The 22,783-nt window shown below is 38.2% G+C and overlaps 1 protein-coding gene across 1 annotated transcript in view; it reads left to right on the plus strand.

Moving 5' to 3' along the window:
- The window catches only part of RAP1B (RAP1B, member of RAS oncogene family), a 32,832-nt gene extending 10,049 nt beyond the window's left edge, over positions 1-22,783 (plus strand). The window contains exons 2-8 of the mRNA XM_080392220.1: positions 8,647-8,731; positions 10,114-10,182; positions 12,977-13,033; positions 14,456-14,596; positions 17,742-17,885; positions 19,486-19,601; positions 21,542-22,783. Of these exons, the coding sequence (XP_080248346.1) occupies positions 8,675-8,731; positions 10,114-10,182; positions 12,977-13,033; positions 14,456-14,596; positions 17,742-17,885; positions 19,486-19,572 (555 nt within the window). The 5' untranslated portion in view covers positions 8,647-8,674 and the 3' untranslated portion in view covers positions 19,573-19,601; positions 21,542-22,783. The remainder of the gene's footprint in view (positions 1-8,646; positions 8,732-10,113; positions 10,183-12,976; positions 13,034-14,455; positions 14,597-17,741; positions 17,886-19,485; positions 19,602-21,541) is intronic.

Consider the following 22,783-nt stretch of genomic DNA (forward strand, 5'->3'; position numbering starts at 1 on the left):
CATTCTCTGAATTTAATATATTTGTATTTTTTAAAATCTGAGTGGTGGTCTTTCTGTTTATTGTCTGCCTGGATTTTCTTTGCAAGCATAAAAAACATTTGCAATTTAGTTTCTTCAGGAATTCTGAGATCATCTTTTCAGCTGGAAATCTGAATGGTAGAACATGCACAACTTTCATGGAGGACAGTGACTATTTTACAGAAGTAGGGAGAAAATGTAAAACCATAGCAAACAGTTACCAAAAAATAAGAACAAATCTGATAAATGTTACAAATTCCAATTGGGGCTTAAATAGACCTTGTAGCTTAGGTTTTATAAGGGACTCCAGATTTGAATTTTTGCACAAAGTTGAAACTTGAACTCTGTGTTGAAGCATAGCATATTTTTAGTAGCTTAATGTTCATTGCATCACTTGCTTTGAATTTGCTTTTTACACTTTGTATGAAACTACAGCAAGTTGCACATGTCTGTTAGTCTTTTGCATTAGGAAGCTTTCATCTCGAGATGGTGGCTTCAAGCAGGCCAGTTTTCATCCTTAGAACCTGTGTTAAGTTTATGTTCAGATTTAACATCTAGCTGGGAAGTAACTGAGTTAAGGGAGAAAAAAACCCAAAACCCACCAGATTTTATTCAGCTATACTAATTATAGAGAGTGGAACTAGTCTCACAAGGTAAGCTCATGTTAGCTGCTTTGTGGAACTTGTCACTGTGTGCAGTATTACTCAAGATAGCTCCCTTCAATGAAAGGAGGAAAACTTAGTTAAGCTGTGGATAAGTGTGCCTATAGGCAGGTCAAGGAGCATCTTAAACCTCAGCGCTATGTTTGTGCTGTAGTAACTTGTTCTCAGGTGGTTAGTATGTTTTCATGTCATTGGATAAGCTTAATCACCCAGACAGCTTTTTGAAAATCCTCTGAAGATTCTCTAGTGTCAGTTAAAATATTTGAACATGATTGAAGAAATACCGTTGTCCAAGAGAAATTACTGTATTGGTGCCCATAAAAACTAGCTGCCCAACTGATAAAATACGTGTCTGTTAAGAAGCTGTCTCAAAACGAGGTAAAAACTGGAAATAAAAATTGCTTCTAGCTTTGTTTATGGAACAGTTGACTCACTTCCAAAGAGTCTGCATTAGTAATGAAATAGCTCTACTTCCAGGAGTCCTGGGTATAAAAGCCTTTAATTAGACCTGATGAGCTTTTCAGTGTATCTTGTCTTCAGAATTGATTTCTGAATAATGTTTTCTATAAATAAGTGTGAAAGTCAGCTCTGGAGTATTTTAGCTTCTTTCATAAGACACACTGCTTACCCTGTTGAGTAAGGATTATCTGAGTTGCATCTAAAAACTGGTGAAAATGAACAGGCTTCCACTTCAGGTTATGTTGTAGGTTGCTGCTTATACCCTGAGATTACTCTGGGGAAAAAAGAACCTTCTTGGAGCTGAGGGATAAGAATTTTGGACTTCCCCTTACATGTAAGTATTTGGGGAATGTTAAGAACAGCACACATCCTCTCTTCTCTAATTCATTGCTTCCCTGAAGAAGGGATTCTAAACCAAGAGACTCAAAACTTAGTGGAATCTGGATGGTACAATTAGAAAGTTTGGCTGTCTGAGGCTGCTCCAGTATCAGAAGTGGGAAACATCTTGTCTGGAAAGACTTAATCTTCTGACCTTGGTTGGTCCTGTGACTGAACTAGAGCTATTTTTCCAGATGTCTGACCATTGGTGTCTTGCTCCATCTCAGCGCTAGTATACCCTCTGAGAAGCAGGTTTTTAGTTCCTTGGCTTTTTTTCCCCTCCACTGCTAATTGTAAGCAGGTAAACCAGTTGGTTAATTTGCTTCGTCTGTTATGTTAATGCTTGAAACTTTTTCCTCATGCAAACAGTTGAGATTAATTTAGGAGTGCTATTCCCAAGGTGGTTCTAACAAAGCATCTCTTCCAGAGATAAAAATGGGCTGGGGCAGAAGCATTATGAAAATTTTAGTGAATACACTGCAACTTCTCAATACAACCAGAATGTCAGGGTCTGAACAAGAATCATGGTGTCTGCAAAGTGCTGAATAATCATGATGCCTTTTGAAAACGATAATGTTTCTCAGATGAGTATTTGTTTAATTCTGTACTTGAACAACTAGTTCAAATAAGCAAGTCTTGGGGATGTCTTTGAGTAGTAACTGTATTTAGTTCATGTCTTTGGTCTGCGGCTGAGCTCTAGTTACAGTGTCATTTGATTTAATATCACTTGGAAAGATTGTATTATTAACTTTCCCATTCCTCAGGTAACAAAGTTGAATCAGAAACGAAAATTTGAAGCTGAAGGAGTTGAAAGAAAACTAAATTCTACTCAAAAAAAGAAACAAACCCCCCAAAATCCACCAAAAACATAACAACGCGCTTTCATAACTATCATATCAAGCTCAGTTATCAATGGTATTAGAACTTCCGTGAATTCTTTGTTGCGTGGTTGCTTTTCAGGAAAGCTTTACAAAGCAGTAAGTGTGCAGTTTCTTCATTTGCTGCTAAAGTAGGATTTCTTATTCCTCAACTTTCTTAGCATCATCACTTTGGTTTGCCTTTTTCTGGAGACATGCTTCAAGAAAATGACGGAGAGGCGCTTTTTCCTGGTTTATCTGACAAGGGCAGAAGTGGAAAGCAAGTTCCATGTTCATGGTCTTTGACAGATGTGAAGCTTTTAAGATGCTTCATTTCTAGTGACTTGTTCTGGTTAACCTTTCTTCTGTGCATTTATTCAGAGATCTGTTCATCCTTCAAAGAGAATCTTTATGGGAAAAAGTGTCCATTTCTGTCCATGTGAAGCTGTTGCTCATCTAGTTTATCAAGTGCTTTTAAGAGGTATGCCATGAAGAAGGAGAATTAAGCAGTTAAATTAGTACACTATACTAATACATTCATACATGCATTAATTAGAGAAAGTAATATGAACAGACTAGTGAGAGGGACTTCACAGATGTGGTGGTTTTATGGACTGTATGTTTCCAGAAGTGTACAAGGCAGTTACTGAAGTGCCACTGGCAGTTAATGGAGGCAATCTGAAAGCAAACTGTGTAATTTCAAGGGATTGTAGTACTTGACATCATTAGAATCCAGTCCAGTTTATGTGAAAATGCTATGTCTTGAAGAGTAATTTCCCTCATTTTTCTAGCTGAATCTTGCATTAGACATCTCCAGAGTTCACAGTTATGTCGAACATCTGTCCATATAAATACTTGACTCAGCAGTTCAAAGCCAAAACCTGCTCCAATTAAGAGGAAATTTCTTTAGCACCTGCATGGAGACCAGTTAACAGTATTTTCCTGCCTAAAGATGGAGGAGCAGAAAAATGAAAAAAGCAAAGGAAGCTGGCATTGCTCTCGCTCTTTGCAGATCTGTCATTGTAAAGGTAGCCAGCATCCAAAGCAAAATTTCTTTCTTGAAATAGACTCCACTAAATGAAGAGGGATTCAAACAGGTTACTTGATTTACTTGGTTAGGAATAAGTTTAAACTTGTATTTAATTATTGAGTGATTAGGTGGATACTTCTCATCAACTGTCTAATGAAACTGGGAGGTTTTTGCTTATCTGTTAGTTATCATAGTCTCTTTATTTCTATTGTGGACCCTTGAGTATACCAATTTTACAGCCCTGAGATGAGGTGTTCTGGGGAGTACAGACAAATACTATTGTTAGGCTTAACACTCATATTCTAGAAATTACGGCCATGCTGTGATACAGCTGTAGCTTTAGAATGCTAAGTTGTAGATGAGGAAACATGTAAACCTGAATGTCTCCTTATTTGAATGGCTGAGGTCATGTGATCTAATGGTCCTTTCTCCTCCTTTCCAGTTAATACATTTCTTTCTGATAGCTTTAGAACTGAAGGGTATCGTTGAAATGACTGGTCAGTGCAGACTGCTGAAAATTATTGTTCAGGTGCTAAATTGAGCTCTGTTTTGACTGTACAGATGGTTTCATAATTACAAATTCCTCCAAAGTTCTTCCAGTAACTTATTTTTTTGGGGGGTGGCAGAGGATGACAGTATGTGAAATGCAAGGCACAGGCTTTATAAAGAGGTGTTCCATGCAAGAAATCCAGTATCAGTTTTAGAATGGCTAGAGAAGTGCACTTTTTTTTTTCCAGGCAGAAAAGGGAATCCACCAGAATTTTGCACTTCCATCCTGCCATTTATAGTTTGCATCTCTTTCAGCAGTTCAACTTTTTACTTCTAATGTCTTGCTTGAAGCTTAATGGCTTCTGTTGTTTCAAATACTACTATTGGGTAACTGAAAGGTGCTTTTATGGCTTAAACATCCTCTTTTATACTTCGTTGTCTTCCTCCTCTGCCCCCTACTCATTTGTCATAAATGAGTCAAAAGGAAATCCTCTTGGCACTGGATGGAGCTGAATACAATATTAGTTCCAGAGTCAAGCATTGTATCAGTCTTAAAAGTAAAGTTACAGCATGGTCGAGGTTTAGGATGCAAGCAGTCTGTACAACCTGTGATATGAAAAAGTGGGTTTGAGCTACAGCAGTCAAGTCAGGCTAGTTGGGAATCGCTGGAAAGTCAAGTTCAGGCAAGATCAGAGCCCGAACTCAGTCTGGAGCATGCTTGCAGCCAACAGGCATACTGATCAGTGAAGGTGCATGATAGGCTTTTATTATACCAAATAATTTGGCAGACCTCAGTGTTGTAAAGCAGCTCCTACTTTCATGGGCTGGTTGCTTCTTAGCTGAGAAGGTGGCAAAGACCTGTATGTAACCAGAAGTTCTCTTAACTAGGAATTGAGGTTTTCTGTTAGAAAACAGTAAGAGAAAGGTAAAGTGACATCAGGACTGCTCCTCAAAGCTGTTGGGGTGGTGGATCTAAGCGGGAACAAATGATAGATGGTGCTTCTGCTGCATGCTGTGTTAGAGATCTCCAAGTTTGCTTTCTTAAAGTGTTTTGGAGAATACATTGGTTTGTGTTTCATTCCAAGATGTCATGGCCAGACTATCTGATCATGATTGATGACTTGCAAGCTACTTCTATGCTGTGTAGGTGTGTGTATATATAAAGGATTACTGTGTGCTCCCGGTGAGTTAGGGAGTAACTGTACAAATGACAAACAAGTTCTTATAGAGAAAGAGGAAATCAGTATCTAAATTGCTCATTGCCCAAGTTTGGGTGGAAGGTCAGAGAAACATTTGAGTGAACTACAGTCTGGCTTTGTCTCATCTTCAAAGATCTTAAAAATGCTTTTTGCTTGGGTGCTTCAGAAATTAAGATGATTGGCTAACCAATGTGTAATAGTGTGTAATACTTTAATTATGTACCACCACTTAAAAGTAGTGAAATTGGTTCCAGAATGTTGTACAGCAATTGGATATTTAGGGCTGAACTTCTAAATCTAGATACTGAAAGAAGCTTTGGCTTGCATTAAATTCCTAAATCCCTGTTTGAGAGCCAAAATGGAATTAATTGCTAGTCTTTCACTAAAACCAAGTTTGTTGGCTGCTTCTTCCAGTACTTGGAATTTTCTTTAAGGAATTTTAGATCATTCAGTAAGAAAAAGTCACAGATTACTCAAAACAGTAGGTAAAACAGGTATTTGGTACCCGCTGCTTAATTTCTGTTACTCCTAAATTAGGCACTTTTAGTACTGACATCTCCATATTTAGTTGCTAACTTCAGACTGAAAAACTCAGCTTAAACTGTAGTGAAATTACTGCAATTCACTCAGATTACTGTACTGGGATTTCCCCTACACTGACTAGCTTTATGTTATTCTACTGACACCTTTCCAAAATTAAAGGCATAACTAAATGTTTTAAAGAAATGACAGGTAATGTAGTTATAGGCTTAACTCATCATGAGTTTGAAAGGTGTGTTTCAGTACAGTTAGAGACAATCCTTTATTCCTCTCCTTTGTAGAAAGGCTGGACGATTTACAAGTCTGTGGATCTAATTGAACATCTACAGTGGTGCCAAGTAGATGAAACTTGTGGTGTGAATGGTTCTGGTGGTCCATGTTTGCAAAAAAATCAGTGTGGGGAAGGAGAAACAGTTTTTTAAAGTCAAGAGTGAAAAGTTGTTCTGCTAGGTGTGAAAAACACTGAAGAGCCCCAAAACGTATTGGTAAGAGAAACCTGTGGAGACCTGCTTTGCTGGGCATCAGGTTAGTGATTTTTTCCTTGTATTCCTTTTGCTTAAGGTGCAAGGAATGGTTTTGGTAAGCTGAAAGACTGCTCATTATGTATTTTGCAAGAAGAAAATTAAAGAGGATCTGGCCTCTTGCTTTCTCAGTCTTCTGACAGCGTGGAGTTAATCAGTGATAGTAAAGATGGACAGTAACTTGTAGGTGCTCTTTTTCTATGCAAATCATCTTACCATTTTGTGCTAAACACCTAACAGATGGTGTGACTCCAGAGATGCTGTGAAATTACAGAGATGCTGTGAGAAGGGTCTTTCTTACCTTACTTCTGCTGCTTGTCTTGTACAAGTACCTGTGCTGGATTCCCTTCGCTTCTCTCCCCCAGCCCCCAGGTTATTTGTCCCCAGATTATTTTGTCGGCTGGGGAGGGTTTCATTCTTTCCCCTGGGGTGGAGAAGGGAGAAAACGGGTAACTCAGTCGGGTAAGTGCTAGAGCCCCTGCAGGAAAGGAACTGAGATGAGACCTCCCTCCCAGGGCAGCAGTAAGAGTCCTGTTAGCTCAGTTGCTAGCAGGACTGTAAGAGGTGTGTTTTCTTGAGCATTATAACCCAAAGATGTGTCCTTAAATTTTGTTTTGTTTGCTGGTCAGTTTTGAATGAAGATGAGCAAGCAGATCTGGCAGACAACTGTAGGCAGCCCCACTAGCTAGTGTGGAAGAGGGGAACAGAGGTAGCTTGTAGAACAATGGTCTCGAAAGAGTATTTTAGTTGCCTCCAGTTATTCATGAAACTACAGTCATTATAACTGCAGTTAGATATCTAGCAAAACATTAATCAACTTTCAGACTTAAGAAGGGATCAGTTTGAAAACTGACTTCTGGGATCCTGCTGTTCTTTTTGAGAAATGTTTGTTTGCTGGAAGGAGGTTGGTTTAATTTTCTTACACAGATCTCTGTCGTTCTTTGTTTAGTGTTTAAATGTTTCAGAATGAGAAAATGCATGTTACATCCTCTTGGATAATTGTTTCTTATTAATAGTAACTGTTAGCTTTACTGTAGTAGGGTTTATTCAGTATTTCTTTATGGGAGAACAGTAATGAGGCAGAGGAAATACAGTATCTGATGGTTTGCAGCATTTTATCGTAGCTGCATTAAGAGTTGATAGTTTGAAAATGGCCACTATTAAAAGAGTTAACTAAGCCTTTTTATCAAACCCTGCTTAGTGTACCGGATTTTAGCATCATGGTTGTACTTTGTGCATATAGATCAAACTTTGTGTCAGTAGATCTGGTTGTTACTTCAAGTAAATAACTGCAAGTAAAGAAATGCTGTTGCCTAAAGAAGTTTCCCATTCTGTGTGGGTTTTTTGTCAGCATGCTGATGCTTTCAGCTCTTCAGAGGGGACTGGAGACATTTCATGCGTATCGGCTTGTACGAACCAATTCATTTACATGTGTACATACATGCAATTACAAAAACTTGTGTGATATGAAATAAGTTTGGGGGATGGGTGAGCAGATACTAGCTGTGAAATCTGAGAAACTTTTTTAGAATTACTGTGTTAGTACCGTAGGTAACTAACATTAGCAGCTGTTTACCTGATAAACCTATACAATACTCTGTAGCTGTTATAAAACTGCAAGCTCTTTAGGCATCTGTGTCGCTTTTGGAAATACTGGGTTTGGTCTGTTGTTGCAAAATGTACAGTATGAGCAACTTGTGAGTGAATGAAAGATCTTGAGAAACCTGTGAAAAACCTTAATACTTGCTGTGACTATAGCTGAAAGGTACTACAGGCCCGTTTGACTGAAGAGATTTTGTAGATTTCTGGAAAATGTTATGAGATGAATATGCCTCACTGGATGGTTCACTGTAATCCAAGTAATGGGTCTACCAGTTGGGGTGAACTAGTTTCTATGCCTGATTCCCCTTTGCTGTAAATAAAGGAGTTGAATTCATCCAGAGGCCTCTGAGGAAGTGATACGTGCATATAGGTGTGAGCAGTTCTTGCAGATACTAATGTGCTTTCTTTGAAACACCTGTGATGCTTTAGCAGGATCATGATACTGAGGTCTTTATTACAGAGAGTCTTAATTTGTTCTTGCCTCTTATCTAAATTACCGTTTCATGGGATATAAAAAAATCGGAATTTTAAAAACTTGCCAAGTCTGTACTGTGAAATTAGGTTAGATAACAGGTAAAGAACCACCATTATCCATGTGTTAAAACTTGATAACAAGAAAACCTTGGAGGTACTTTATTTGTGCTGGATGAAAAAGTAGCATCATTCAGCAATTACCGTGTCTTGAATAAATATCTGTAGTTTCCGTATGGTGTAATAAAGTGACATCTTGCTTAGGTTATGCCTGGTTATGATAGTATATCTCGTGCATTTATCAGTTGATCGATATTTAATTGTTCATGTCTTGTTATATATGCAATCTTGCAGTGGCTGTCGTAATGATAACATAGTTGTCCTGTTGATCGAAATGGTGAATAATTTATTGTGTTTCAGGTATTGAGGGTGATTTACCTCTTGCATCATGCGTGAATACAAGCTAGTGGTTCTTGGTTCTGGAGGTGTTGGAAAGTCTGCTCTGGTAAGTATTCTGTGAGGCAGTTCAAGTATGTTTTCTTAAGCTTCTTTTCTCTAATACACTCTCTACTACCTCATTTCTTTAGGTAAGCATGCACAAATAAACATATCTGTAAGTAATGACTGCTGAGGGTTCCTGGCTCGAATAGGTACATCCTTTACTGGGTGTATCTGCATCTAGCAGTGCACTCTCACATGCTACTATTTTTGTACGGGGTTGGTTGATGGTGCATGGTCAGTCTTTTGCCTGTCCTATGCAGCGAAGCGCATAGCTACAGCATTATGAAGGTCTCTGGCTTCACTGGATAACCCAGCCATAGGTCTGTGGGAAAAGCTGCTTCATGAAACTCGCACGATGAATTGGTTTGCCTATGTCTGGCCTTGGTAACTGCTGTCTCTAGAAAGGTCTTCAGGGTGCTGTTTGCTTAATGTTGAATTGCAGTCTCTAAAGCTCTAGGGTTTTTAGTGCAAATACAAATTTGCATGTTTCTAGGAAGTTTAAAATGTTTTCTACATCTTTCCTTGCAAGTAGATGTATAGAAATGGCAGGTAGATGATTGTAAACCCCAGAGCTCATGTATTTTAGTTAAATGATTACAGAGAAGTCTAGTCTGACCTAGGCTAGCATGGAAAAAGTTTGCAGAATATGATGTTCTCAGCCCACCTAAGAACTTCACGCCTTCCAGTTTAATTGTGCACCTTATCATAAGATAAGGTCTAGAGGTCCGCTCTTATAAGGTAAGAACTCTTCTCTTACAGAGCGGTTCCTAAAGGAAAACCTAAAATGACAGATCATGTTAAATTGTGAAAGAACTTTTTCTTCACCTCTGAATTCTTTATCTTACTGCAGCATTTCTGGATTTGAACCTGTCTGCTCTGACTTGGCCATTGAGTCTTAAAGTTCCATATGACTTGTGCTAAAAACGTCCTGCGTGCTAGGTATAAGGAATATTCTACTGAGTCTAGTTAAGACTAGTAAATGCTGGCAGTTGTTTTTTGACTAATTCCTGTGCTGGCAGATAAATAGCAGAAGGTGCGGTAGTTCTAAATGTAAAAGCCATGCAGCTGTATAGTATCCTATTCAACTAAAACCTAATAATGATTCCAAGAGTTAGACAAACCTTAAATCAATGCATGCTTTAATTCTTACACTCCTAAGTGAGAGTGCATAAAGGAAGGTGTAGCACTGCTTCATCTAACAGTACTTAGTTAAACAGGCATATGCATCTAACTTCCTGTTCTTTCTTACAATTTATAGTTATGTTGATCACTTGCCTTCAAAAATGTAATGGATAACCGAGTATACACCTAGAACAGTAATTTGTCTACAGTGTTTACAATATGTCACTATACAAGAAGAATCTTACAAGAACTTTTGTGTTGCAGACTGTACAGTTTGTTCAAGGAATATTTGTTGAAAAATACGATCCTACGATAGAAGACTCCTACAGAAAGGTATATGCAAAAGACCTGTCTAGTGTTACGGAAACTTAAAACTGCATTATATGTTGTTAGATATTTGCTTGTCATTGCTTGAAAAAGGGTATGCATGGTGATCCCATGTAATACCAAGTAAGAAGTTTGAAATGTAATGGTGCTCTTAAAGTCTGTCTGAAAGGAATAATTCAAAGCTAATTTTTTTATGTTTAAGCATAATACCTTATGAGCTAGTCAGTAAAAAATGCTAATTTCATGGTTAGATTTGGGAACATTGATTTTTTTTAAAAAAAAAAAGTGACACTTTTTATTTTTTTATAATATTTACTATTAGTTTGTGTGTTACTATCTGCAGGTACATTTGGACTTGTATGTTGGAGGTTCTAAGCTTTGCTACTAGGAAAGTCTGCTAAAAACAACTTCATGCCCACCTTCAGAACACTGGAGGCATCGTACTGTATTTCTAAAAATTTGACCAATAGCTTGATATGCTTCCATTGTTGTTGTTTTATTAATAAGTTAACACAAACTTATCATAAAAGAACAAACACAGCGGGCTGTTAGTTTCTCTCTTCATATCTTTGGCGTGACAGGCTGAAAGGTCTGACTCTGCTTGCATCATCTTGAATCTCCATATTGCTCGCTTTTCAGTTTTAGCTGAGACCGTGATTAATATTCCAGACTGAGATAGTTTAAGTCTGGACTGCTACTAAAAGAGTTAACTATTTCGTGAGGCAGATTGGGTTTTGGCTGTGTCAATTTCTTAATCTTCTTTTTTTAGCTGAATTACTGTTCAGATACATTGATAATCTGATGTAGCTCACCATGTGGCCACAAAAATGCCAGTGTCTATACAAGGGAGGCAAGATGCACAAACCCAAGATGGGAATGGGCAAAAACTGCAGGACCTCCTCTTTCAGGACTGGACTACATTTATATTGGTATAAAGAGACTGCATTAACAGCCATTGCAGCTTAGAGTCACCAGAATCTTTTCTGAACAGAAGAGGAATTAGCAAGAGCAAAATGATAATTTCAGACTTGTTTTCTTTGACCTCTTAGAAATCTGTACGCTGGAAAAATCCTAGTCTGTTTTAAGCATGTGGGCTTCCAGCCAAAGCTAGAGCTCTTATTAAAGAGGCAACAGCAACAACAAATTCTATATAGCCACTTACTTTTTCTGTATTAGAGGAGCAGGAATTTTGGACCCTGGCCCAGTGTTTGGTGCAGGCCTTTGCTGGGTCAGGCCCAGTAAATTACTCCAGAAATATTCACAAGCTGTACTACAGTGGAAATGTTTCCTTTGTTATATATTTACATTCTTCAGGTCATACTAGATTCATGATGTTTGCTGGGTGGATTTTTTTCCACAGGTTGTTTCTGTGGAGCCTGAAAAAGTAAAGCCATCTTAAGAAATTTTGCCCTTTGCTTTTTTTTTTGCTTTTTGCACACACACCTCCCCTGCCCCGCCCCCCCGCCCCCCGCACAAAGATCTTATAATGCTCCTTTCAGGTTTGGTCCTGAAATGACTAGGAATATCTCTGTGTATTCTTTCCAAATCGGCTATACTGTTGAAGGAAGCCTTGCTTAAATCTGGACAACACTTTATGCAGTTGTTTTCTTCCCCTGACTGTTAGTTACAATTCTGTCTTGCTTCTTGACTTGGGTGACTTTAAAATATATTGGTTTGGCAGTTGCAATTCTATACTATTAATGTTAAATCTAATTTTGTAATATTTGAAGTTGAGAAGACATGGCTTGAAGTACTTTGTCTATAACTACATTGAGCATGAAGTCTTGAAATTTGATGCCTTGGTTTACTCCCCAAATATTTCTTTATAAAGAGAATAGATGCTGCTTAACTAGCTGAATAACTTTGTCAGCAATACATACTAAAGTAGTGGTTGTTGAAGGAATCTCCATCTCTAGGGAATTTGGGGGAGTTGTGAGAGGAGTGGAAATATGCCTCTTCCCAGCACCACCACACACACACCCGCCCCCAAACCTAGATACAAAAGAAAAGCTCAAAGTTATACTAGTGATAATGCATACACTGGGAATAGGGGACACAAAGTTCTTTCTGGGTGCTGATCTGCCAACTAAAAATTTTACATGCAAATAGCTTGGAAAAATAATAAGAAATTGTGGATAGCATGCTTGAAACAGCTTGAGGGCATTTCCATGTCTTTTGCTGCCCTTGCAGGCTTGTGGGATTTTTTTGAAGTAGAAACTAGATAAAGGAACTCTGAAATATATGAAGAAATTGATCTGGCTTCTTAAACCTTCTGGGTTTTTTTCTAAGTTTTTCTAAGCTGGATCAGTTTCCTAATTAGTATCACTAAAAGCTTGTTTTGGGGACAGCACCCTTAGTTATTTGCTTGGTTTATTGTTTGCTGTGTGCTACTTGCACTCTTGTTCATCTGAATTACTATTAAATGAGCATTAATATACCAATCCAAGTTTCTAGCTTTCACTTGTACTTTTCTGTGAATGATCCCTGAAACAAGTAGAAATTGTGTGAGTTGCTGATAACAATCATTACAAATTTAGTGGTCTCCTTTTGAATAATCAAAAATTCTTGATCACTTTGCAAAGTGATTCTTGGCTGCTGACTCTGCTTTTGAAAATGTCATTAGGGCTTTTTGAAAGGCTTCTTCCTGCTGTTTTCAAAGTGTATATCCATATGAACTACTTTAGCCATTATGTTGCTTTGTGCATTATGAATTTGCTTATAAAAATCACACAATTCCTGGTGTCTTTGGAGGGGGGGTTGCAAGAAGAAGAATTCTAACCGCATTTTTCTCTCTTAACAGCAAGTTGAAGTAGATGCACAACAGTGTATGCTTGAAATCTTAGATACTGCAGGAACGGTATGTCAGACTTCCTGAAATATTGACGTACAGTGTTAAAAATCATCAAAAGCTGTAGGGATGTAAATGGTGACATGTTTCCTTCCTTATTCTCTAAGGAGTAACTGTGATTGGTGTATTGGATTAAAGGATGTTCTTTAACATAGTGGTATTTAAACAAAACTTGAGTATGGCATCAGAAAATGAATTGCAGGTTTCTTGTGAGTTGATGTTCTGTAATAGGGGAAACACGAGACCGAGCATTTTAAGATTGTGCTGCTTTCAAGTTTATATTGCCCAGAGAAATTTATGCCCAATAGTTACTCAGGTTTGATTTCTGTTGCTGTAGAGAATATGTGCTTTCTTCTCATCTCCTTTTTCTTTTGTGTGTAAGATGTACTCTGACATTGGGATAAAAATTGCTTTAGTCAGCTTATGGGAACTCAAAGCATGGGGTTTATGTGGACCCTTTGCATACTGGTCAGGTTTTTCTCTATCTTGTTACAAAATTACTGAAACCAATAATTTCCTTCATTGATTCCAATGAGCATAAGCTCAAGACCCTTAGAGTGTAATGTGTTCTCTGAACTGTAATAGTACTCTGGTCCAATAATAATAATAACTTAATTTAAACTCCTTACTAGAGTAAGGCCATGTAAAACTATAGCAAGATGGAGTGGCTGTTCTCAAAATAAATTGCACTTTTCATGTGATGTACAGTAAGGGACTTGGTGAGTGATTGATCAGGCACAAGATAGCAGTCATCAGTGTGAGAAAGGTAAATGCTATTCCACAGTCATTACTGGTGAGAGTTTTCAAATGGTGAGAAGTCCTAATGCTGCTGTGCAGTGCACCAGCAGCTCTTAATATGCAGTATCATAGTTGTCACCGAAGGCTAGGAAATGTGGCGAGTCTGTTGAGTGTCTTCATCCTATAGTCAATCTCCTTGAAAATTAAAGTGGAATCTGATATAGGCAAGTGCCTAGACTACAAAATGGAGGCTGAAAAGTGATGCGTTTATTTTTTGATGCATTTTAAAGAACAGTCAGGAGATGGGGAAGAAGTTGGTATGTAAGGAGAGATTCAGGAGGAATCTAACTTTTGTAGTCTACAGATTACACTTCATCTTCTATTGCACCTTTCCTCTCTTAAGAAATCACTCTAGTTTCTGTGCTGTTTTTCCCAGAGTATACCCCTTGGCAATATCTAGATGTTGTTCAGCTACCCCACAGATACTGTCCTAAACTTAAGATTTCTTTAAAAGCAGTTTGGTTTATTGTAATATTTATAGTCGAACGGTTAAATACTGGTCAATTTAAAGGTGGGGAGGGAGGGGACACAAATGCATCATACTTGTGGATCCATTTGTGACCTGAAGTGTATTGTAGTTTGTGCAATGAAAGTGCAGGTTGAATGCAATATCTGTATCTTTTTTAATTACAGGAACAGTTTACAGCAATGAGAGACCTATACATGAAAAATGGACAAGGTTTTGCATTAGTATATTCCATCACAGCACAGTCCACTTTTAATGATTTACAGGATCTAAGAGAACAGATTCTTCGAGTCAAAGACACTGATGATGTAAGCATCTCTAAAAATGCTCAATACTTACGTTTAGAGTTTTCATTACAGATGTTGTAATATATACACTGTGAATCAGATAGCTTCCAAGCTTGAAATTAAGACACAAATCAACCAGCATAATACAGAAAGGCAAACTGGAGAAATTCTAATTTCTCATGTGTCACATAGAGAATTGTCTTTCTAATCTCTTCCTTTAAAAGACTCCATCTGAAACTGTATGTAACCTTGTTCTCTAATACTGCAGAAAACATTTCTAAAGCAACTCTATTCTTGCCTTAGTAGCAATGTACATTTAAAGAAAACCCTACAGTTTTAATTTGTCTTCAGTATGCTTACTGTGTATGGTATTTTAAAAGAACAAAATTCTAAGTTCTTATGGAAGACAATACTGTGAGCTTAAAAGCTGCGTAACGTGCAAGTTTAATATTTCGTGTATACGTTTGCAAGTAAGTTTGGTCATCCTATTTCTACACAATTTTGATATGCACCTCAGCATTTTTAAAGATATAAAGTGAGGCTAAGACATTCCAGATTATAATTGATTAAAAAAACCACTGTGGTTGTAGGAAGCAAATGCTCCATCCCTTAATAAAATAAAAGTAAGAATGGTATTTCAAATGTGAAACAGCGCTAAGAGCGTGTTTTTAACAGAAACACCTTGTAGGTTGTAGCCATTGGGCAGGAAAATCCTCCTTTGCGGGAGGCTGGGGGGGAAGCAAGCAGTTTTAAAGTGTGCCCATCTCATTTAAACTGTGCTCATGGAAACTTTCATGCCCTCCTTAATGCATGTACCCATATATGCTTCTGCTGTCAGCAGATGTGGGATGTAGTAAATGTGTGGTTGGCTGACCCTGGCTGTGTGCCAGGTGCCCACCAAAGCTGCTTTGTGACTCTGCTCCTCAGCTGGACATGGCAGAGGAAAAATATAACTACAAGCTCATGGGTCAGGATAGGGACAGGGAAACATCACTCTCCAATTACTGTCACAGGCAGAACAGACTCAACTTGGAAAAATCAGTTTAACTTACTACCATTCAAATCAGAGTAGGATAATGAGAAATAGAACCAAAACTTAAAACCACCTTCCCTCCCGCCCTTCCCTTCTTCCTGGGCTCAACTTCATTCCTGAGTTCTCTACCTCCTCCCCGCTAGCAGTGCATGGGCACAGGAAATGGGGGTTGTGGTCAGTTCATCACACCTTGTCTCTGCTGCTCCTTCCTCCTGACACTCTTCCCTTGCTCCAGCATTGGGATCCCTCCCATGGGAGACAGGTCTCCACAAGATTCTCCAACAGGAGTCCTTCCCACGGGCTACAGTTTTTCACAAACTGCTCCAGCATGGGTTCCTTCTGTGGGGTGCAACCCTTCAGGAACAGACTGCCCCAGCGTGGGTCCCCAACGGGGTCACAAGTCCTGCCAGCAAACCTGCTCCAGTGTGAGCTCTTCTTTCCACAGGGCCACAGGTCTTGCCAGGATCCTGCTCCGGCGCAGGCTTCCTGCAGGCCACAACCTCCTTTGGGCATCCACCTGCTCTGGCATGGGGTCCTCCATGGGCTGCAGGTGGATATCTTCCACCATCATGGACCCCCATGGGCTGCAGGGTCACAGCCTGCCTCACCAAGGGCTTCACCACAGCCTGCAGGGGAATCTCTGCTCCAGCACCTGAAGCATCTCATTCCCCCTCCTGCACTGACCTGGGTGTCTGCAGAGTTGCTGCTCTCCAGATTCTCACTTCTCTCTTCAGCTGCAGTTGCCCTTGCAGAGGTGTTTTATTTTTGCCCCTTCTTAAATATCTCATTCAGAGGTGCTACTACCATCACTGATGGGCTCAGTCATGGCCAGGGGTGGTTCCATCTTGGAGCTGGCTGGCATTGGCTCTACCCATAGGGGAAGCTTCTAGCAGCTTCTTACAGAAGCCACCCCTGTAGTGCCCCCACCTTGCTATGCAAACCTGATACATAATGTTTCAGGGAAGTTCATTGGGACTTTTGTAATGCAAACCACACTGCAGTTTCTTAATCATAAGCATTTGCAGGTCTTGTCTATGTTCAGCAGATTTCTTCTAGAAGTGATTTATTGCCAGTTATCACAAATGTAGCTCAAAAGGGGATAGTATTGAAATTGCGTGTACCTTTCCCATCCAGAACCTACCAAGTTACAGCCTTGTTTAGCATCAGATTAATTTTGTACACTAAAATCAAGATAAATGTGATGATATCTGAAACCTTAGTTCACATGGTATATTTATGTTCACTAGCATAAGCTTTCTTTGGTAGTATTTCCTTGGAATTGTATTTCTTTTTAGAACACTCCCCTCAGTCTTGAAAGCCATTCCATAGTGTCAGGAGAAAGATAATAAGCTTTAAGTTACAAGCTTTCACCAGATTTTCCATTAAGTTTTTCCTGTGCCAAAGCTGAGGCATGACTTGCCTTCTCAGTGGGAGGAAATTAAATGGTCAAAATATTGTAAACCTTTTTTTAGCACTTGAATTTGGAAGAAATGTAGCTATGTCCTTAAATTAGTAAAAAGAAGTTTAAAAAAAACCCAAACAACTTTGTATGATTACCTTCTCTTGCCGCAAAGGTCAATTCAGCATTTTCTGTCATTGGTAATTTTGTTAAGGTAGCATGTTTCTTTCCTGTGTGGGCGCCAGCTTCCTAAGAAGAACTGTGTGAGCAAACTGCTCTTGAAAAGAGTGCAGATACGCTGGAAGTAGAGGAATGGTGAAAGGAGCTTTAGTGTCGTTCATTGTGCTACCCGCTATAGGCCTCTTTTTCCAGGATTTCTGAACACTTAAAAATCTGGTAGCAGATTCTTCAGTAGACGTGACGCCTCAAACATCTAGAAATGAAATTTCGTTAGGTCACCTAGAAGATGTGAAATGCGCTCAATTGGCAGTGTACTGAATCCTCAAACCATTCCCACCACCATCTGACCAAACAGCAAGCAAAGAATGCAGTTACTTTGATTTTAAGATTAAAGTATCACAGAACTGTAAACTTAATTTTCAGTTATATCAGAGCTTGATTATTCTGGAAGTCGGGATCCTCTAAGGATTCAGATAAGATTTTAGGTGTGTATTCACATTGTGCCTTCCCAAAATCTTAATGATTTTTTTGCTGGTACTAAATTGTTTTTTTAGGTGCCTATGATTCTGGTTGGCAATAAGTGTGACTTGGAAGATGAAAGAGTTGTGGGAAAGGAACAAGGTCAGAACCTAGCAAGGCAATGGAATAACTGTGCATTCTTAGAGTCTTCTGCAAAATCAAAGATAAATGTTAATGAGGTAAGGCCCATTACCTGTGCGGGGGGAGAGATGGCAAGGACAGAAGGATGGGGATGCTGTTCTAGTAACCAAATATTTACAGTTTGTCAAGGAAGAATGATTAACAATCCATGTAATGGACAAAAACTGTACCCTACTATTGTGAGAATGTGAGATGTATCAACTGAGAATGTACTGCTAAACTACTTTTTTAAGAGTGAAGTCCTTAACACTATTTAATTGAAGTTATTTCGTATTACATAATTTGAGATAGTAAGAACAAGAACTCTCAAGGTTTTTGTCAAAACTAACAGCTCTGTAAATAAAAAAATGGGCAAAAGCCTCTTCGCTTTCTAGCTACTTATTTAGCATGAGCTGACTGATCAAATGTGCATTTTTTGGGACTTGCCATGGCACATGCCTTCTTATCCAGTGGGGGTGCCAGCATAAAAAAAGAATGCAAAAATTTTTACAGAAAGAAGCTGTGTCAGTATTTACATTTCTGGAACAGCTTGAATTTTATGATAAACTCTACAGTGCATTGTGTCTTCTGGAAAATGTTGGCCATATCAGTCAAGTTGAAAGGGCCTCTGCAAGACTTGCATGTAATCAAAAGAATATGGTGGGTTTAAGCACAGCTGATTTTTCTTAAAATGAGTAATGTGTATTTAATTATTTGGGAATTCCTGAAAGCTATTCAGTTTTTCTTAAATACAAATTAATTGTCTTAACTATATAAAAGTCATATGTTCAACAAACTAGAACTTACTTCCATCAAATGCTAAAAGCCCTTCTTGGAATGTTTGCTGCTTTGCAGCCAGTGCTTAGGAAACTGTTAAGACGGTTTTAGTATAAGCACTTCCTTGATTTAGGAGATGCAGAAATAATTGGAACAATGTCAATTATGAATGAAACAGATGCTGTTTAATTGTAGTATGTAGACTTGTCTTACATTAGCCTTTCAACAAAATAATGTTCTAATTAGAATTCTAGGAGACTCAAAGTGTGAGTGAGTCTCATACATGAATTACTTCTCTAGGAAATGTTACGCTTATGTCATGCTGCAGTCCTAGAGAGGCTGCTAAATTAATTCTGTGGACTTCAGTATTTTTAAAATATCTGGAAAAGCATGATCTCATTCAAAAAAGGGAGATTATTACTGAATATGCATTGTACTTGAGTTACCATGAAGATGTGTAGTTAAAACATAATAAAACTTACTTTATAAAAAATATCCTTAGAGTGATTTGAGTTAAAGAAAGCTGTGCCCTGTTTCTTGACCTCAGTGCTAAATTGCAAAGTAACAGCATATAGTAGTTGATCGCTATGGCATGTATCGTGCATGTTCAGATTAACTTAACCCAGAGGTTAAATAGATGTGGATTACAGATGCCTCTTCAATTGGCTTCATTGAAAGTGGAAAACCCTTGGCAGACAATTATCTTAAACAGAAAAAAACCCCAGGTATTAATTAAGCATACAATGTAACTTTCTGGCTTTGATAACTAAATATTTACAGGGGTTCTTGAGTACGTGAGTACATTATGTGTGAAGATTCAAGGCTTAAGGTTATGAGAGAAGCCTCTTAATTCCAATAACCAACTGATTTTATTTTTCACAGATCTTTTATGACCTTGTGCGACAAATTAACAGAAAAACTCCAGTGCCTGGAAAAGCACGCAAAAAGTCATCATGTCAGCTACTTTAATACATAGTTGTACTGTAGCTCTGAGCCAGGTAAACCTTTTAAAATTGTCTGTGTATTATGTCTATTAAAAACAAACAAAACAAGAAAAAACTAAACCTAAAACAACTGTGGTAGCTGTTGATGCAGAATAGCATTGAAATTTCTTGATTTACATTATCATAGAAATTTTTAAGGTCTTCATTTTGTCTTTCCAAAGTCAGAACTACAAATAGGTGCAAGATATACTGCTCACACTAGCATCTTTTTTTTTTTTTTAATATATAAGATTTAATGTGTTGGTAGAGCCAGATTAACGGTGGTGTTCCAATAGTTCAGAACTTTAGCGTTTGGAAACGGGTGGTTTTTTTAAAGGCTGATCAAATATACTGGTCAGGAACGCACGCTGTAAAATATTGCAGTTTGCATGCTAAAATATCACTTTCTGCGTTGAACTCCTGAATATATCTGAATGATATCATAAGAATTTAGCTTGCTTTCTTTGAGCTACATGGGTATTTCACAGACTCTATTGTAATTAGTACATTTGGAAGAGAATCACGAAGTGATCATTGTAACACTACAAATATTTGACCTGGAGCTGTTGGTTACTAGATCAATTTCTTACTCATTGGCAGTTGGCTAATGTTCTACATGACTAAATCCGTGCTTTAAGAATGCTGCTAAAGGCTCATTCAAGCAAGCCTTTTCAGAAGTTAGTCAGCAGGCATGGGGGTTTTTTCTGCAACATGTTCTAGGGCAGCTTGTTTCCTTCTTTCTACCTCCAAGCCTCAGTATGGGCCGAGGTCTCCCTTGATTGACCTGACATCATGCAGATTGCCTGTTCATAGAACTGAATGGGGGGTTGGAAGGAATCTTAAAGATTATCTAATTCCAAACCCCCTGCCATAGGCAGGGACACCTTCCACTACACCAAGTTGTTCAAAGCCCCATCCAGCCTGACCTTGGACGTTTCCAGGGATGGGGCATCTGCAACAACCTGTTCCAGTGTCTCATCACAGTCACAGTAAAGAATTTCTTCCTAATATTTAATCTAAATCTGCCCTCTTTCAGTTTAAAGCCATTCCCCCTTGTCTAAATTTGCTACAGGCCCTGCTTAAAAGTCTGCCCCCATCTTTCTTGTAAGCCCCCGTTATATGTTGAAAGGCAGCTGTAAGGTCTCCCCAGAGCCGCCTCTTCTCCAGGCTGAACAACCCCAGCTCCCTCAGTCTGTCTTCATAGGAGAGGTGCTCCAGCCTCTGATCATCTTTGTGGTCCTCCTCTGGACTCGCTTCAACAGGTCTATGTCCTTTTTATGTTTTATGTATGTTTTTTTTGATTTTTTATGTTATTTTGATTCCTTTTGATTTTACTGGACATATGGTGGTTCTGTTGCTTCAGTGCTATAATCCATTATTTTGTTCTGATAGACTTATTTGTTATGTCCCACCAGGATGCTCCAGTATTTCACTGTCATAAATTTTTTACTTTTATTAATATTCAGATAGTGCCATGTTTAAATATTTTTGGTATTGGTATTAAAACTAACTTAATTTGAACAACTTGAATCCGTTCAAAGCAAAACTGAAAGAGTTCTAAAAGCATTAGCTGAGGATGGCAAGAATGGCTGCCTTATTTCTTTAACAGGGCTTTTGGTTCAGGAGCTTTGATCCTCCAAATGTGTTTTTGCTTTTAAAGCTACTGGAACTGTCATACAGTAAGCAAAACCAGTTCTATCCATCACATACTACTTCCACAAGTAGTTCCAAGTTCATCTGGGATTACTATATGCATCCCAATTAAGTTTTACTAGTTGAGGTAGACTGTTACTTTTATGTGTATGGTAGAAATTATGTTAGTAGGGGAGAAGTAATAAGATTATTTTTGAAGTCTGTTTGCTCAGAACTTCGCTAGTTCCTACTTTAGTTCCTTTAACTAAAGAACAATGACAAATAGTTGTTCCTAAGACTAACATCTTGTTTTGTTGTTACAGGTCTGAAGAACTGTTGCCCAATTCAACAGTGCCAGCATTCCAACTTTATTAAACCTACCAACATCTTAAATGGACTTTCCTGTGGTGGTACCCTTTAAGAAATGGATGAAAGCTACTACATCAGTTTGCACATTCTAATCACTTTCCAGTGTCATGAGAGATTTTTACTTATAAATATTCTAAGTGTATGCAACTGGTAAAACCAGAGCCTACATCCAGTATTACTGATAAGAGACATTGTTCATCCACCAATGTTGTACATGTATGAAAACTGTGTACTGTATACTTCAACAACCCCCACTTTCTATTGGAGAGTACAATAATGTAAATCCTAAAAGCACCACTATTTTAGCATAATAAAAGAAAGTCCAAAGAGCTCCTATATAGACTACTCCAGATAACTTTGCTTCATCGGTATTTGTAGCTTATTGTAACTTTTTTAAAGAAATACAGGATCATCATCATCATCGTATTGTACAAAAGCGCTTTGATTAACACAACAGCTATATAGTTTTTTAATTTTAGGAAAAACCTGTGGAGACAGTGATCTAGTCTTTAAGAATCCTTTCAGTATAACGTCTGACTAAAGACATGGCCTTTAATATCTGTTGGGAAGGAAATGTCCAGACTTTTCAACCTTTTATTGTATGTTTCCTTTTCCTTGTTTACATAGGGAACAATGTTTATAGTTGTGTGTACAGTGGGGGTCTACAACAAGAAGTGTATATTTTAAAACAATTTTTTAATGATTTAACAATTTTTTGTAAATCATTTTCGGGCTTCTGCAGCTGTAGATTCTCACTGTGAATTCCCTTGCTTGCTCATGCATAAGTGTATTTGCAATACCAAATATACAGGTTTAGTACTTTTGCCTGTTAGTGATTGTTTTACATGTGTAACGTTTTGGTTGAGATGTTAAATGGTGGAAGAGTACTGTGGATGTGAATGTGGGAAGTAATTTTAATCATGTGTAATTGGTCACAGGGCCTAAGTTGCAGTAATTAACTTTTGCTGATTTATTTAACAATGCCTTGTTGCTTTGTATGCATTAACGTTTGGGTGTAAAGATTGTGTGTATATCCAACAGGGAGCCACAGTATTTAAATTGACCAACCTAATGTTACAACTGCTTTGAGGTGGCCAAATGTAAACTAAAAGCCTTAATTAAAGTGGTGCAATTTTGTATGACTTAGCATCAGTAGTTCAATAAATTTGGATTGCCATGCAAGGGCTTGCATTACA

Source organism: Falco punctatus, assembly GCF_963210335.1.
Source record: "Falco punctatus genome assembly, chromosome: 6".
Taxonomy (NCBI): Eukaryota; Metazoa; Chordata; class Aves; order Falconiformes; family Falconidae; genus Falco; species Falco punctatus.